The sequence below is a fragment of the Eumetopias jubatus genome, unplaced genomic scaffold (assembly GCF_037043125.1).
Source record: "Eumetopias jubatus isolate StellerSeaLion01/CBP00866 unplaced genomic scaffold, mEumJub1_p1.0 scaffold_1, whole genome shotgun sequence".
Taxonomy (NCBI): domain Eukaryota; kingdom Metazoa; phylum Chordata; class Mammalia; order Carnivora; family Otariidae; genus Eumetopias; species Eumetopias jubatus.
In genome coordinates, this window is record NW_028274807.1 from 181,740,383 (window position 1) to 181,757,626 (window position 17,244).

At 41.2% G+C, this 17,244-nt stretch overlaps 1 protein-coding gene across 1 annotated transcript in view; it reads left to right on the forward strand.

Moving 5' to 3' along the window:
• The window catches only part of FRMD4B (FERM domain containing 4B), a 215,988-nt gene that overhangs the window by 107,823 nt on the left and 90,921 nt on the right, over positions 1-17,244 (forward strand). The window contains exons 4-5 of the mRNA XM_088027606.1: positions 355-447; positions 11,511-11,595. Of these exons, the coding sequence (XP_087883732.1) occupies positions 355-447; positions 11,511-11,595 (178 nt within the window). The remainder of the gene's footprint in view (positions 1-354; positions 448-11,510; positions 11,596-17,244) is intronic.

Consider the following 17,244-nt stretch of genomic DNA (forward strand, 5'->3'; position numbering starts at 1 on the left):
TTGTATGTTATTGCTCAGTTTAAATTAATTTTTAAACAACACCTTGCTGGACCTCTATAGGTTGTTTTGAGCCTCTTTGCTGTTATAACCAATGCTATAGTAAGGGACTTTATACATGGGCCATTTTTCACATGTGCAAGTTTACCTTGATAAATTCTTGGAAATCAACAGTCTGGTTCAGAGGCAGATGCTTTTATAACTTTGATAGTAATTGCTAAATTAACCTCATTACCAGTTGTAACAGGTTATACGCCTACAGTCCATGTATGACAGTAACTGTCTCCCCAACATTGTGTGTTTTGAACCCTTCTCTGACCTTTTGTTTAATCCTTTTTCTTTGCTTTGCCCTCACAGAGGTCAGCAGAACTGGCTACAGTTAGATCACCGAGTTCTTGACCATGATCTGCCGAAGAAACCAGGTGCCACCATTTTGCACTTTGCTGTGAGGTATGTATCCATAGAAACATCCAGCATTCCCACCTCCCTTTAAAAAAAAAAAAAAAATTCTGGTAATCAGATAGAGAATAAAAAAAGAACAGACCTATCAAAACATTATTGTGTGAAAAAGATTCTCTACTGTCTTAGTCTGGAAACGAAGTTGCCATAGATACTATGTAGAACTGTTTTTTTGAAGATGAAAGATAGGATCACCTTCCTTTATTCCTCAAAGTCCTTTGGATCCATTTAAAGCTGGACAACGTAGGTACTTTGTTTTAATACCTAAGGCTGTTTTCAACTCAGCATACTTTAGGATTTTTATAATTTGAAATATGGCAAACATTTACTGTTACATGTTATGAACATTTCCTAGAGACTGGCAAGAATTGAATTTTATACAATTTCACGCCTTCGTTTGAATAGAAGATAAAATGCAAACAAATGCTCATGGAAAGAATTATCTTAACAGTGCAGAAATCTGAATTCAGCTTGCAGTCAGAGAGATTGCTGAGAAGGATGTAAGGAGTCCTTGACTTGTTCCCTGGCTCTGCTTGGGCAGGTCACTTACCCATTCCTAGGGGCCTCCATACATACTTTCTCTGGAAATGGAGGCATTCAACTCAGTAATTTCTTAAAGCCATGATAGGAATAGTTTTCCACATGAAATATTCACAGTCTAAAATAAATAAAATGTTATGAAAAGTAACACCTGTGTTCCTATACCTAGCTTGAGAAGTAAAGCATTCCCAATTTTGCTGAAAGCCCCTTTCTGTGAACTAGCAGCTCTTTCCCCTCTACCTGAATTTGATGATGAATTTCATGATAAGTTGTTCTCCTTGTCTGAAGCCAAATCTGATAACATAAGCTAAGGTCATAGATTTTCCATGAATCCAAATAAGTTTTCATAAAGCTAGATCAACCTAAAGAATGTCTCCATATTCTGAGCTTTTGTTATTTTTTGGATATTGAAATATGCTTTGTTTGAGGCGCCTGGCTAGCTCATTGGTAGAGCATGCAACTCTTGATCCCTGGGTTGTGACGTGTTTGACAGTTGGACAGTTTAGTTCAGAGGCACATGCTTTTATAATTTTGATAGCTTACTTAAAAAAAAAGAAAGAAAGAAAAGAAAGGGAGAAAGAAGGAAGGAAAGAAAGAAAGAGAGAGAAAGAAAGAAAAAGAAAGAAAGAAAGAAAAAGAAAGAAAGAAAGAAAAAGAAAGAAAGAAAGAAAGAAAGAAAGAAAGAAAGAAAGAAAGAAAGAAAGAAAGAAAGAAAGAAAGAAAGAAAGAAAGAAAGAAAGAAAGAAAGAAAAAGAAAGAAAGAAAGAAGGGAAGGAGGAAGGAAGGAAGGAAGGAAGGAAGAAAAATGATTTGTTTTATGACATAGTAGTGGAAGCTTATTATGATTACCTGGCAAAATCATGTTGATTTACACAATTTTTTTTTACTTCATTTCATTTACTTCAGTCTGCTCCATGAAACCCAAAAGTATGGTAATAAGATGTCCTACCTTTTTTTATATGAATTGTGATTGTTGATGGTAGCTGCTCCTAACTCAGGAAATAAAGTATTGACAATCCCCATTTTTTTTTTTTTTTTTTTTTGCTTTTTGCTTTGGTATCTGGCTTAGAATTTCTTTCATACCACCAGACATGTTTTTGAAACCCAGGAAGGAGGTAGCATAAATGGTGATTTGTCCAGGAGCATAGCTGGTGTGGAAATTGCATGGAAATCCTAAAGAAAAACATAGGAGTTTCCTGGAAAGAGTATGACATGAGTGCTTGTGTTCATGGAAATGGGAGGAAAAGACAAACACAAACTAACAAGCAGTAGGAAAAAGTGCATATTAGTCATTAAGCAGGGGTCAGAGCATACAGAAATTTTAATCTTGTGTGTGAAAAGTGGCTCAACATACGTCAATAAATTTTTTCACAAAAGATTATATTTTCACTATAAACATTTCAAATTATATGAACTTACTCTCCCCAGCCTTCGTCCCTCCCCTCCACCCCTGACACCCTTCCCTTCTCAGAGAAAAATGAGGATGATGTGTTGCTTGGTGACTGACTTTGTTTTTACCTGGAGATTTCTCCTTATGTCTGTGAAAATCCACTTTGTTTGCACTTTCATAATTTAGGGGTCCAGTCTCCTATGAAGCACTTAGGCTGTTTCCAATTATGTATGCTTTAATGCAGGCTGTGGTTAAGATCCTTGCATTTTCATCTTTGCACACACGTGTGTTATCTAAGCAGCATAACTAGTCAGCAAAATTCTGTGTTTGGAGAATTTAAACAAGTACCATTTATTTAGTCATCCAATTGTTAACTCCTCTGACAGCTGCTATCTGGTTTAGTTTTGGTCTCAAAAATACCAGGGGGAGAAAACTCTATCTTCCCTTCTATTCAGTCATTCCTAAGGTGGCCGTATCTTCTGGAAGCAGGTTCCTGAGATGCCCGAGCAGCCTGCTACTTGTTCCCGTGAGTTTCAGCACTTACTTGAGCATTATCTCAAGAGTGTCCCATAATCACATGGCATGACTTTCCCTTAACTCCTTGCGTGTTTAAAACCCTTATCGAGTTCTTAATTATTCACTTAATTTTTCCTCCCAACAGTAGAGTGAGATCATAATAATCTTTGTTATTATTCCAATTAAGTACTTGTTGTTACTCCAGCTTAATTAAAGAAATGATAAAGCAAAAACAAGCAAAGAATTAAGTGAACTGATGGAGGTCGCTCAGTGGAATGTTGTTCTTTGGAGGGCTTACGAAGGGGGTTAGAGGAACCCCTGTGAAGTCTGGTGCCTCTCAGAGGGGCTCTAGCCTCTTCTTTGAGAGAACAGAACTGTTGGTGAGACTTACATACCCATAGACACCACCACCAGCCCTTTTAGTCATTGAAGAATAGAACCAAAGACAGTTTTTGATTCTATTTAGATATTGGTCACTACAGGAGCCTCCGGAAATACACCAGACCCCTTTTTTTTTTCTTTTCAACTGAAGTATAATTGACACATGCTGTTACATTAGTTGCAAGCGTACAACAGAGTGATTTGAGGAGCCTGTCGGTTACCCTGTGCTCACCACAAATGTAACTATCCTGTCACCGCACAACACTCTTACAGTCCCATCGGCTGCAGACCTATTCTGCACCTTTCATCCCTGTAACTTCTTCATTCCGTGACCGGAAGCAGTCACCCAGGTGCAATCACGAAGTAGTGAATGCACAATGACAAAGGATTCCCCACAGTGGTAGCACATTACAAGGATATGCATCACGGTTATTTTCATTGCAAACAGTTAGAAATATCCAAATGCCGACAATGAAGATGTAAGTGATGGCATTCGTACAGTGAACAATTGGTCACTTTAATAAAAGAAATTAGTTTTTTTTTAAGTACATTGCATTTCAATGTTTCCCCACAGAGAGAGAGGGGGTGCGTATCTGAATCATCCTAGGAATTTTTCAAACTAGACAGTCATACCCCTCCAAGCCCCAAATCCCCCACATTCCTGGCCCAGATTCTGATCCAGTGCGCTAGAGATGGTAAATGCGGTCTTGTTCAAGTTGGTTGTGACAAATAAAGAGATATCAGGATAGAAAGTGTGTTTGCAAAATGCTATAAAAATATAAGAAAATACAATTTTTAAAAAAAATTATAGTGTTTATGAAAAAGAAAAAATCATTCAGTTTTGCTCTCAAGAAGTTCTCTCTCTATGGATATATAGCATTAACCCTGTGATAGGCACTGGGCTAAATATTTGACGTGCATTGTCTCAGTGAGTCCTGAGCTAAACACTGGGGTCCTGCAGATCTGGGAGAGGGGGTGACTTTCTCTTGGTTAATTCCCCTCAGGACGCAGGGAGCAGCTCAGAAACATAGGCAGCTTCTGCATGGAAGAAAACCCTGAAGCTGAAGGGCGCTTAGCGTTCCCTTTATGAACTTCAGGATTAAACCTTTGTCTTCAGTTACAAAAGCTCAATGATAACATGCTAAATATGCATGTGACACCTGGGTATATAGACGCCCCATAATTTATTTATGCACCATAATTCATTGAGCCAGTTCTCCATTTCCGTGTGAGTCCAAACTCCCCCAGGTTGCTGGGGGACTTCTCCGGGCTGGGGGGTTGTTATTTGCTGCTGCAAATTATCTTCTGCAAACACATGGGCCTCTTTGGTAATGCAGCCCAGATGTGAGCATTGGAAAAGCTTGATAGTGAGTGAGCACGCAAGCATTTAAATCAGAGAGCAGGGCCTTGGCGTGACCTCACTGGAAAAGCTCCCATTCCCTCATGGGAGGGCAGGCGGAGGTGGCTCAGGCTGGTACCACCTAGCTCCACACCAAGCAGCATCTCAACGTCTTTTACTCCCTTCTTCTGACTACTTGTTGCTCCCCCCTCCTCCTCCCCTTCTGGTCTTCCCTCTCCTGCCCCTTTTCCTCCTCCTCAAGCCCCCTCTGCTGTGCCCTAGGGCTGTAAGGGACCACTCAGAGGTACCCCTAAAGTATCATCGTCTGTGACACTCAGGGCTGAGAACTCCCTGCATTACTTGGAGAGTTCTAGTAGAAATGTGAGGGATATAAGCCCTTAACTGCTACCTTTCTGCCAAAGTTGTTGCAAACCTAGAGCCTTTGAAAAACTCTGAGAGTGCTCTCAGTACCCCTGTCCTGGTTCTGGAACACTCAGCCTTTAAAAAGCGTTAAACTCAAGGAAGCGTCATGACTGTAACCTGTGGGTTCCCCATCATTCCACCTGACTTTTTTTTTCTTTTTTAAGAACGCCAAATATATGCAGTACAACACAACAGGTAAAAACGAAGACTCTGGTGAAAAACAAGATTGTTCATATGGAAAGCTGCCCCCGATATATTCAAGCAGACCACAAAGCAAGTGTGACATGATTACACTGAAACGTGAAATACATGAGTAGGCAGAAAGTTTAAAATGTTAACAGTAGTTTATCTCTGGATAGAATGATTCTGGGAATGATGATTTTTTTTTTTGTCTTTTTGTTAATCTATATGTATATATTTTTTTCCCGATAATGAACGTATTACTTAAGCGTTTTTTTAATGCAAACAGCAGTTAGTCTCTGGGTGGAATGATTATGGGAAAGATTTTTTTTCTTTTTGTTAATCTCTATATATTTTTCCATATGATGAATACATTACTTAAGCATTTTTTAAAAAATGCAAACAATAGTAAATCTCTGGGTAGAATGATTATGGGAATGATTTTTTTTTGTCTTTTTCCTTATCTCTCTCTATTTTTTTCCTACAATGAACGCATTACTTTAAGCATTTTTTTTAATGCAAACATTAGGATTGATAAGAGGAAGAGAAATTGGAATATTTGTGAGTGGCTAGCCATGAGTTATTTTAAAGCTATCAAAGGGTAGGTAACTTACAATAAGGAGAGGACAGGAAAGTTTATCTCTTCGAGGAAGAATGTGATCAAAAGCCCAGAGGAATAACTGATTCCTCCTACTATGCGCCCAGCAGAGGCTCTTTGAGGCAGATATGTGAGGTCAGCTGGAGCTCTGGGCCAGCCACCACACTCCCATCTGAGCGGGCAATATCCCAGAACATAAAGAAGGTAGACTGTTGGTTGCCTTAATATTGACCGTGACCTCCTCAGTGGCATAACCCATTCTTGACCTTCCAGGCACTTGGTCAGAGGCCTCCATCTGTGAGGATCCGACATCCTAATTCATACGAGAGATCCAGAAAGACACAGAACCCTTCAAAACTCATGCTCAATCCTGATTCCAGTTTCTTACAGGATTATATTTCTCAGTGTGCTTTCTGATAAAATATCAGACATTGTGGGAATCGGTTCACTCTCCTCCGTAATCTGTCCTCAGGGTGACATTGAAAGGGCAGAAGGAAAGAATGAGTAATGTAATGAGTGCAAAAAGCTGTAGCGTGTAGAAGTTAAAGCTTGGCCTTTAGCGCAGAGTTTAATAGGGGCCCTTCTGACATTTGGGGCAGGTAATTCTTCATCGTGGGAAGCTACGCTGGGAGGTGGGATGGTCTCAGCATCCTGGGCATCGACCTACACCCTCCAAGCCAGGGTGATCCAAAAATGTCTTCCATACTGCCCAATGCGCCCCACTCTGCCCGCCGAGAACGGGTGCTTTAGCATCGCTCCTGGATTCGCATCCCAGCTCTTCCATTTATTTGCTCTGTGGCTTATTTCCCTCATGTGCAAAATGGACCTTGTTGGAGGATTAAACCTGTAAGAACATATCATGTAGACCCTCAGTAAATGTTAACGATTATTATGATATAAATGACAGAGACTGCCTTAATCACATATGGAATGGTTAAAAAAAATTCTGTAACATGATATACGGTCTTCAAATGTGGAAGGTTTGGGACGGTCTGGCTTAAGTCAGACCCATTCACGTTTGCCCTGGGTGGAAGATCTCATCGTTTGTCTTTGTCATTCACAGTGCTGGCCGTCCCCCTGCCCCCCATCTTCCTTCTCCTTACTCCCTTCCTGCCTTCTTCTCAAAGCCTACATCCCTACTTTGCTCGTGGAGGACAGGAACAGGCTGTTTTGCAGTTTGGAAGGGAAGAAGGAACACTTGGATAATTATGGGTTGCCTGGGGCAGAAGACTTCCTTGGACCCCTTTCGGACAGGTCACAGCAAGGCCCTTACCCTCCTGGGCCTCCAGCCCTTCCCCGGGGAACTCAGAAAGAGCCACACCGTGGCAGTGAGCAACAGGCCAGGTTCCTACAGGCTTATCTGGAGGGCCCTCGCTGGTTCTCCTAGAGATGCCTGGAAATTTGGAAGTGAGGGAGCGTCTTTTGGCAGGGGAGGACATAGTGGAAGCAAATTGTGCTTTCCTTGGGGAATTCTGTCAGACTGCACCCCTCCCAGAGATGAAAGGAGCATCTGGGACTCCCACGAGCCCTGCATAATAGCTTAGAGAAAGTACAATATACTTCAATTACACTGCTGGCTTCCGCATGCATCATAAAGTGAGACGATGAGGTAGCCGGGTCATTACAAGCAATGAGCAGAGATCTCCCTGCTCAGAATGTGGCCTGGGATCTGATAGGAATCTCCTTGGGCCCACAGCTGTGGTGAGTGCCAGAAATCACCCACAATGACTGACCGAAACCCAGAAGGAGGGCCTCGCTGGACTCCACTCACAAGCTCAGCATTATTCAGAATGCAAAGTCATTGAGCAATTCTTGCCCTATTCCCCCCGGCTTTGAAGATATCACGGAGACATAAGGAAGGCCCTGGAAAACTAAATATGCTCAGTTGGCAGAGAACAAGTCATAACTGGTCAGAAAGACTTTGTTTCACGGCATTTTCCTATTCTGGGTCAAAATGGACACTTGGGGAGCATTTTGTGTCCTTGAGAGAAAGATCTTAGGAAGTTTTAAAGCTTCCCGGCTCAGTCAACGTCTTTTATTATAGTGCCATCTATAGAAGAAGGAGAAGAATCTAGTAATAATGCCCGCCACCCATTGGCAGCTGAGCGGCATGCCACCCACTATGTTGAGCACATTTAAAACATCTCATGGCTCTGGGATGTGGGGCAGGTGAAGCAGGGGAGTACTGAGCAGCCAGACGGCCAGCTCAAGGCCCCAGGATGAGGCTATCTCCCCAACTCCATGGTGTTGACTTTTGATCACAATGAATAAATGCCCCAAGAAGAAAATATTGGCCACCTACACGTAAGTGACTGTTGAAGAACAGCCCATTCCAAACAACTCCCGTGTTCTGCTTTTTGACACACCTGTGCTGTCACCGGGCCGAGAGGCCCACCTCCTCCCCAGTCACATCACTGAAGGTCGATGTTCTGGTATCGTTGCTAAATGGTTAGGTGACCGCCCGTCCCGTCAGGAAGGAACAAAGACAGCCAGTGAGGGGAGCACACAAATTAGAGGAAAACCTCTCCAAGCAAACTCTCTTCTCAAGAAACTGTACTCACTCAGCTGTAATGAGGTTTGTCTCTCAAACATATGCCTAGTCCAAAAGCTTGAGCTCATTTCAGGGCTAGAAATTGAACCGGGGGCTTCAGCTTCACAAAAACTTGGTGAAATCACTCACAGTAAGCGTGCAGAAAGGAAACAGTATCCTTTTACCAAAAGGGGGACTGAAACAAAAGGTCTTTATTTTATGAGTCTGGGGGAGTTCGTTTTATTTCATTAAGAAGCCCTAGATTCTGTTTTCACTTCATGATACATGTTGATAGGTGTGCCTGGGGAGTCATTCTCCCAAAGGACGATACGCACTTTTCATACACTCCATAAATATGAAGTCATTACAATGGCCCCCTTGAGGGAGAGAGAGGATTCTGAATTGAGAGAACAGGTAATCAGATGCCGAAGAAGAAAGGTAGAAGGCAGCAGGGCAGGTCGCCAGAAAGTGGTGGGAAACAAGATAGGGACCTGTTTACTAGAACGAAGGTATAGTCAAGGGCTTGGGCTTCAGAAACAAGGGGAACCCAGTTTCTGGTACAAAGCTATCTGTTCAGAGCTGAGCAAGCCTCAAGCTGATTTGGAGCTGAGCCACCCAGCCCCCTGCATGTGGGTTCTTAAATTCTTGAAGATTAGCAAGAGGACTGGTCTGGCTAATATGTCCTCTCCCTAGAAGGGTCTTCCCTCCCTTGGCTACCTGGTGAACTCGTGCATTCTTTAAGACTCGGCCCAGTTGTCCAAGGGGACATTTCGTGTCCTATGTCACGTAGTGCTATGGATTTCAGCTTGGCAGCCTGCTCCCTCTTGATTCATAAGCCTAGTTCAGTGCATCCCTCCTTCGGGCCCCATGGCATTGTGCGCACGTTACGTTTCATTGTGATTGTTATTGTAGGAAAGCATTCTATCACATGGGTTTGGAAAGGGAACTTTGAAGTCTGACCCGCCTTAGTTCGAATCATGGTTCCCCCACTTCCTGCCTGTACGGCTTAGAGAAGATGACTTAGGGACACCTCCATCTCTCCGTTTCCTCCTCTGTAAAATGGGTTCATAAGTCGCTACCTGTGGCGTCTGGGTGTACTGAAGATTAAGTGAAACGATTGTTGCGAGTGAAATGAGACAACACATGGAAGGCGCTTAGCGTCTGGTTTGCCATAAGCAGGAGCTCAGGAGATCGTAGCTGGCACACTGCGGCTGCCCCTTTCAGGAAACCTGCCCCTGTTACCTCAGTTGACAGGGATAAAGTACCTGTAGCAGCAAAGAGCAGGCAACTGCCACCACCACCACCTAGTTGAACTGGAAGGTCCTTCAGAATGCAGCCATTGAGTTAACTGGCCTGGCAAGAGCAGCGCTCCACCCCAGAGAGGCTCCTTATGTGGGATAAGCAGTGGCCCAACCGAGCACCTGGGACCCTCAGAGGGAGTGAGAGAGAGGGGGGCACTAAGCCGAAGCCACCAGTCGGAGGAAGAAGGGCAAGTCAGCCTAAGGAGCTGAGGGCAGAGAAGCAAGGGAGTGCGCTGAGAGACGTAAAGCCAGGGGGCCCCTGAGGCTCGCTGCCGCTGCCGCTGGAAGGCTGGGAACTTAGACTCAAAGTTGGAATCACTTCCCCTAGGCCACAAAGCACGACATGCCAGAGAATGGGTTTTTATTAACAATTGTTAATATTTATTGTTTCCTATATATTACTTCCTTTAATCCTTTCAAGAGCCCTCCCCCCCCACAAACCGTGAGCTGAGTGCAATCATGACACCCATTTTAGAAGAGACACAAAGAAGCCCATGAACTTGCCCAAGGCCACACAGCTAATGAAGGCTGGAGGAGGGCGTCCCTGTCTTGATCTTTCTGATTCCAAAGCCTGTTTCCCCCCAGGCCCACATTCTCCTCCCTGTCTGAGTCCTTCACTTTCCTTTCTCACAAACCAGCCGTCTTCAGTCCTCATTAATCTCACTTATGAGATAAACCCTTGTAAGGAAAAATATAAAGGATTTATTCTCTTTCTGGAACTCCCCTTGATGATTCAACATTAGAGATGAAATTTTTCAAATGCTTTTGCCATCTCCGTGATAAAATCATCCATGGTCCTTTTCAGTTTCATTTATTTATCCAACATTCTGTCCTTGTTGGAGGGAAGGGAGTGGAGAACAGATGCCCACCGCCTGTCATGATGGTGCAGAGCTAAGGTCAGGCTCCCCCAAGCCACTTTAGCCCTGGTTGATCTTAACTCTCACCAATCAGAGAGCAAGTTTCTCTTCCAGGAGCTGAGCTGTGAGCTGTCTTGGGGCATTAGGTCTCTTCATGCATTATTCATCAAGCAAGGCTCCAAACTTGAGAAAAACTTCTGTGCCTCTGGCTGGCCCGCTCACCCACCCAGAGCTTAGCATTTACTGGCCAGCCTCATCATTAGGAGGTTTTGAAAAAAGACACAATTGTGAAGGACTCCCCTCCCCTCCTTACAAGGGGCTGTCGGAGCTCTCCTTAGAGCGTGGACTAAAGCCCAGGAAAGGGGGTGGGGAGAGGCCTGGAATACTCTGATTTGCATGACAAAAAGTCCAAGGTTAAGTGCTACTGAGGGCCTGGCTTCCAGCCAAGAGAAAACCCTGGCCTGGAAGGATGACCGGGAACGAGCAGGCTGTGATTGAAATTTGCCTGGTGGATGCAGGCAAGGTGGGCCGGGCCTGGGGCCCTCACACCCTCACACCCACCTCAAGTCTGAAAACCAGAGCAGACATGAGTGTTGCATCATATAGTTCTTAACTCAATCACCTTCTACTTTCTACCTCTGCTTTTGCCTGGGCTTTGTTTTGAAGCTGTCTGAGTTATTAGGAGCCCCCAGAACGCTTGTGTTCAAGAATGATCAACACAGATAAAGCCGGGTTTGCTGTTGGATACCATTTTGGATTCCTCTTGAATTCACTGTCCAAGACACAAAAACTTTATGTTCAGAGATTTTATCTGCATACATGTCTACATTCATATGCATTATATGTACATATATGTAGACATACATATGTATTACAGATTTCTTTTAAAAGGAAAAAAAGCACAACCGTTCTGTTTTGGGGGAAGCTAAATGAGGACATGACATCATGCTGAGAGAGGGAAAGAAATCTGAAGAAACCAACTTCTGTACTATTTTTCAGGTTTTACATTGAGAGCATATCATTTTTAAAGGATAAAACCACGGTGGAGCTGTTTTTCCTGAACGCAAAGTCCTGTGTGCACAAGGTAGGATGCCCCATTTGTTATATTCAGTGAATGACTCCAGATGGACTGGAGCAGGGGGGACAATGGTATTGCCTAGCTTTTCATGTTCAAACAAAGAAAAATGGCCATAATCTTTCCCACTGCCATAAAAAAATACAAATAAATTTAAATGAAAGGCAGCTCTTCTCAAATTCTGAGTGAGAAAGACAGCCATCTGCAGGGAACTCATGCTCACAGACAATTACCATGGCCTTAAAGGCAGCTCATACTCCACACAGAATATTCCAGAAAGACACAAAGATGGATTAGTCAGATTGTGATTGAAACCTCAAAAAAAGTCATACTGGAAATCTTGTTTCATAGAGTATGTCCTACATCTCTCACAATTCAAAACCAATCTTATTTACGGGCCTCTGCTCAGAGCCACATGTTTTAAAGCAGTGTCTCAGTTATCTGTGGTGAGGGACAGGTTTTTCTGCTTTATTGTTTTTTATTTGTATCCAATCTTTGGAGGACACACTGCTTTTGTAACATACGGTAAACATGAATTGCTGGAGAAATGATCCCATGCCCGGATGTCAAATTGCTATAAAGCATTCTCAATTTTGATCTTATCTCCTTGCAGACTATCATTGCATTCAAGGTCCTCTACTCTGGCCTCCTCAAACCACACCTTGGCCAAGGCAGGGAGTCTGCGAACCTAGATATGTTCATCTGGAACAAACTTCTCCATTCTAGGTTATAGTCTCAGTATTCAGGATCTCAGAGCCCATGCCTACTTCCAGGGCCAGTGGGAGCCCCTTCTGTCCAGATATATCACCCCAAATCTGAGGGGTGCCCAGCATTGCCTGGCCTAGAAAGATAAGGGGGGCAGACTATATATGGGTTAGGGAACTTACATTGGTACATTTCCCTTAGGCCTCCAAAATATTAAGGGTGGCTCACTGCACACACACACAGAATTAATTGACTCAGACCGGGCAGAGTTTTTGTTGGATTTTTTTAAACAGCTGTATTGAGAAATAATTGACTATACATGTTTAAAGTGTACAGTTTTGGGCGCCTGGGTGGCTCAGTTGGTTAAGCAACTGCCTTCAGCTCAGGTCATGATCCTGGAGTCCCGTGATCGAGTCCCGCATTGGGCCCCCTGCTCAGCGGGGAGTCTGCTTCTCCCTCTGACCCTCTTCCCTCTCATGCTATCTCTCATTCTCTCTCTCTCAAATAAATAATAAAATCTTTTAAAAAAATAAAGTGTACAGTTTTGTAAGTTTTAACATATATCGTAGCCATGAAATGATCACCAAAATCAAGATAGTGAATATACCCAGCAACTGCACATCTGCTTTTTCTCACAATGGAGCAGTTTCCATTTTCTAGAGTTGTATATAGGTAGAATCATATAGTGGATGATGTTTTTGTTTTCTTTCCTTTTTTAAAGATTTTATTTATTTATTAGAGAGAGAGAGCATGAGTTGGGGGGCGGGGGAAGGGGCAGAGGGAGAAGGAGAAGCAGACTCCCTGCTGAGCGGGGAGCTCAATCCCAGGACCCCAGGATTGTGACCTGAGCCAAAGGCAGATGCTTAACCAACTGAGCCACCCAGGCGCCCCATCTTTTTGTCTTCTTTCAATGAGCATAATTATTTTGAGATTCATCTGTGTTTTTGCATTTATCAGTAGCCCATTCTTTTTTATTGCTAAAGTATTCCATTGTATGGATGTACCTTAAATTACTTTTCAATTCCCCTGTGGGTTTTTCCCCATTTTTTTCGAGCTTTACTGAGATATAATTGAGATATAACACTCTGTAAATTTAAGGAGTACAAAAGGATGATTTGATACACGTATATGTTGCAAAATGATCCATTCACCTGTTGATGGACAGTTGGTTTGTACCAGTTTGGGGACTATTACAAATACAAATGCAATGAACATTCATGTACAAGTCATTGTATATACACATACTTTCTTTTTTCTTGAGTAAATACCTGGGAGCAGAATTGCTGGATCATATGGTAGATATGTTTAATTTTTTAAGGTACTGCCAAACTGTTTTCCAAAATGGTTTTCAAAAATCAGTTGTTCATATATGCACGAGTTTATTTCTGGACTCTGTATTTTGTTTCATTGATCTATTTGTCAACCTTTTTGCCAATAACATACTGTTTTGATTACTATAGCTTTAGAATATATGTCTTGAAATCAGAACAAACTCTAGCATTGTTCTTTTTCAACATTGTTTTATTCTGTTTTCTTGCATTTCCGTATAAATTTTAGAATCAACTTGTTAATTTAAAAAAAAAAAGAACAAAATAAAACAAAACAGAAAAACACCTGATGAGATTTTCCTTAGGATTGCACTGAATCTATAGACCAATGTAGAAAGAATTGACAACCTAGCAGTATGGAGTCATCAGACCCAGGACACAAGGTATAATCTCCATTTATTTCAGTCATCTTTAATTTCTCTCAGCAGTATTTATAGTTTTCAGCACACAGGTCTTTTGTCAGATTTGTCCTTAAATCTTCCCTATTATTTGATACAATTGTGATTGGTATCTTTCTATTTCAATTTCTGAGAGTTCATTAATAGTATATAGAAATACAATTGATTTTTGTATATTGCTCTTGAATTCTGCAACCTTCCTAAACTCACTTATCATTTTTGGTAGCTTCTTTGTAGATTCTACCGGATTTTCTTTATAGATGTTTGTGGCATCTACTAATAGTTTTAATTCTTCCTTTCTACCCTGCCTGCTTTTTTATTAGTTGTCAAATTTGTAGACATAGCTGTTCAAAATATTTCCTTATCGCCCTCTTAACATGTGGTCTAGAGTGCTGTTACCTCTTTTGATCCTGATATTAATAATTGGTGCCTTTCTCTTTTTTTTTCTAATTAGTCTGGCTAAAAGTTGATCTCTCTTGAGTTTCTCAAAGAACTAGCTTTTGGTTTCAGTTATTTTCTCTGTTGTCTTTCTGGTTTCTATTTCATTGACTTCTGCTATGATCTTTATTATCTTTACCTTTTACCTTTATTATTTACTTTCTTCCTTTTTCTTTGGGCTTCATTTGTTCTTCTTATTCTAGTTCCTTAAGATAGAAACCGAGATCACTGTTTAAAGATGTTCTTTTCTAATACAGGCATTTAGTATATAAAATTTCCCCCTAAGTACTGATTTGTAGTATCCCACAAATTCTCATATGTTGTGTTCTCATTTTTATTTACTTCAAAAGATTTCCAAATTCCTCTTTCTTATATCTTCAATGGCCTCTGGTTATTTAGAAGAGTGCAGTTTGGTTTCCAAATATTTGGGGGATTTTTTAGGACTCTCTCTGTTATTTATTTCTAATATAATCCCACTCTGGTCAGAGAACACACTTTGTAGGAATTAAATTCTTTTAAATTTATTGAGACTTGTTTTATGGCCCAGAATATGTTCCATCTTGGTAAATGATCCATGCACAATTGGGAAGAATGTGTATTCCGCTGTCCCTGTGTGGAATGTTCTGTGAATTTTATCACTGCTTTTGATTACGAGGTGTGTTGGTATAGCTTTCTTTATGGTTCTTATGATTGGTGTTTATTGAGCATTTTGGACTTGTGGGTTTATAGTTTTCATCAATTTTGGAAATAGCCATTTTTTTAGGATTTTATTTATTTCTTAAAGAGAGAGAGAGCATGAATGGGAGAGAAAGAAGCAGACTCCCTGCTGAGCAGGGACCCTCACTGGATGGGGGGCTCGGTCCTAGGACCCTGAGATCATGACCTGAGCCAAAGTCAGACACTTAACTGACTGAGCTACCCAGGCGCCCCTATCTTAGCCATTTTTTCAATTTATTTCTAATTTAATCCCACTATAGTCAGAGAACACATTTTATATGAATTAAATCCTTTTTAATTTATTGAGACTTGTTTCATGACCCAGAATATGCCATAGTTTTAATTAGGTAGACTTGGTTGGTAGTATTGTTCAAGTCAACTGTATCTTGCTGATTGTTTATTTCTTGTATCAGGTATTGACAGAAGGGTACTGAAATCTCTAGCTATTACTATGGACATTTCTATTTCTTTTTGCAAGTTGACCTAATTAAAATATCGGTTTTGTTTCATGCATTTCAAAGCTCTGTTATTAGGGCATAAAGACTTAGAATTGCTGTCCTCTTGATTATCATTATAAAATGATCCTCTTTATCTTGGTAATATTCTTTTTCCTGACGTCTGCTTTGTTTGATATTAATATAATCACTTCAAGTTTCTTCTATTAGTGTTATCATGGTAAATCTTTTCTCATCCTTTTAAACTATTTATATCTGTATATTTGAAGTGCATTTTTTGTAGACAACATATAATTGCATCTTGATTTTTTAATGCATTTGGCAATCTCTGTATTTTAACTGGTTATATATATATACTATCTACATTAGTGTGATTTTTGGCACGGTTAAGTTTAAATCTATCATCTTCCTATTTGTTTTCTGTTTGTCCCATCTGTTATTTTTTCCTTTCTCTCCCTTCTTTTGGATTTATTGTGCGTTGTATGATTCCATTTTACCTCTTTTGTTGGATTATCAGCTATAACTCTTTGTCTTGTTATTTCCATGGTTGCTTTAGGGTTTATAGTATACATCTTTTTTTTAAGATTTATTTATTTATTATTTTTGGGCGTGCACGGGGTGGGGGGAGAAGCAGAGGGAAAGAGAGAACCTCAAGCTGACTCCCCACTGAGGGCAGAGCCTGACACGGGGCTCAACTCCATGATCCTGAGATCATGACCTGAGCTGAAATCAAGAGTCTGAAGCTTAGGGGCACCTGGGTGGCTCAGTCAGTTAAGCATCTGCCTTTGGCTCAGGTCATGATCCTAGGGTCCTGGGATCAAGTCCCACATTGGGCTCCTTGCTCAGTGGGGAGCCTGCTTCTCCCTCTACTGCTCCCCTGCTTATGTGTGCACTCTCGCTTTCTCTCTCTCTCTCAAAAATGAATAAATAAAATCTAAAAAAAAAAGAAGAAAAGCCACCCAGTTGCCCCTGTGGTATACATCTTTAACTTATTACGTCTCCCTTCAAGTGACATAATACCATTTCAAATGTAGTGCAAGAACCTTACAATAGTATATTTCTCTCTCCCCCCCATCAGCCTTTATGCTGTCAGTGCCATATATTTTACTTTTTGATATGTTATAGATGCATACAACATTGTTGTTTTTGTGTAAGCACTTGGTATTTCTGCCTGCTTTTAAGATTTTCTTTTTATCAATGCTTTTGATTATGAGGTGCTATGGTATAGTTTTCTTCATGTTTCTTCTTTTTTGGTATTTATTGAGCATCTTGGGCTTGTGAGTTTATAATTTTCATCAGTTTTTGAAATACCTCAGCCATTTTATCTTCAAATATTTTTTCCTATTCCCACCATGCTTCCTTTGCAAAGTCCAATTGCACATATACTGGGCAATCTGAAGTTATCCCAGAGTCCAGTCATACTCTCTTCTTTTCATTTAGTTATTTTTATGTGTATGCTTCATTTTGGATAGTTTCTATTGCTCTGTCTTCAATTTATGTCTTTTCTTTTGCAATCTAATCTGCCATTGGTCTCATCCAGTATATTGAGTTTTTATCTTTAGAAGTCTGATTTAGTGGGGCACCTGGGTGGCTCAGTCAGTTAAGCATCTGCCTTTG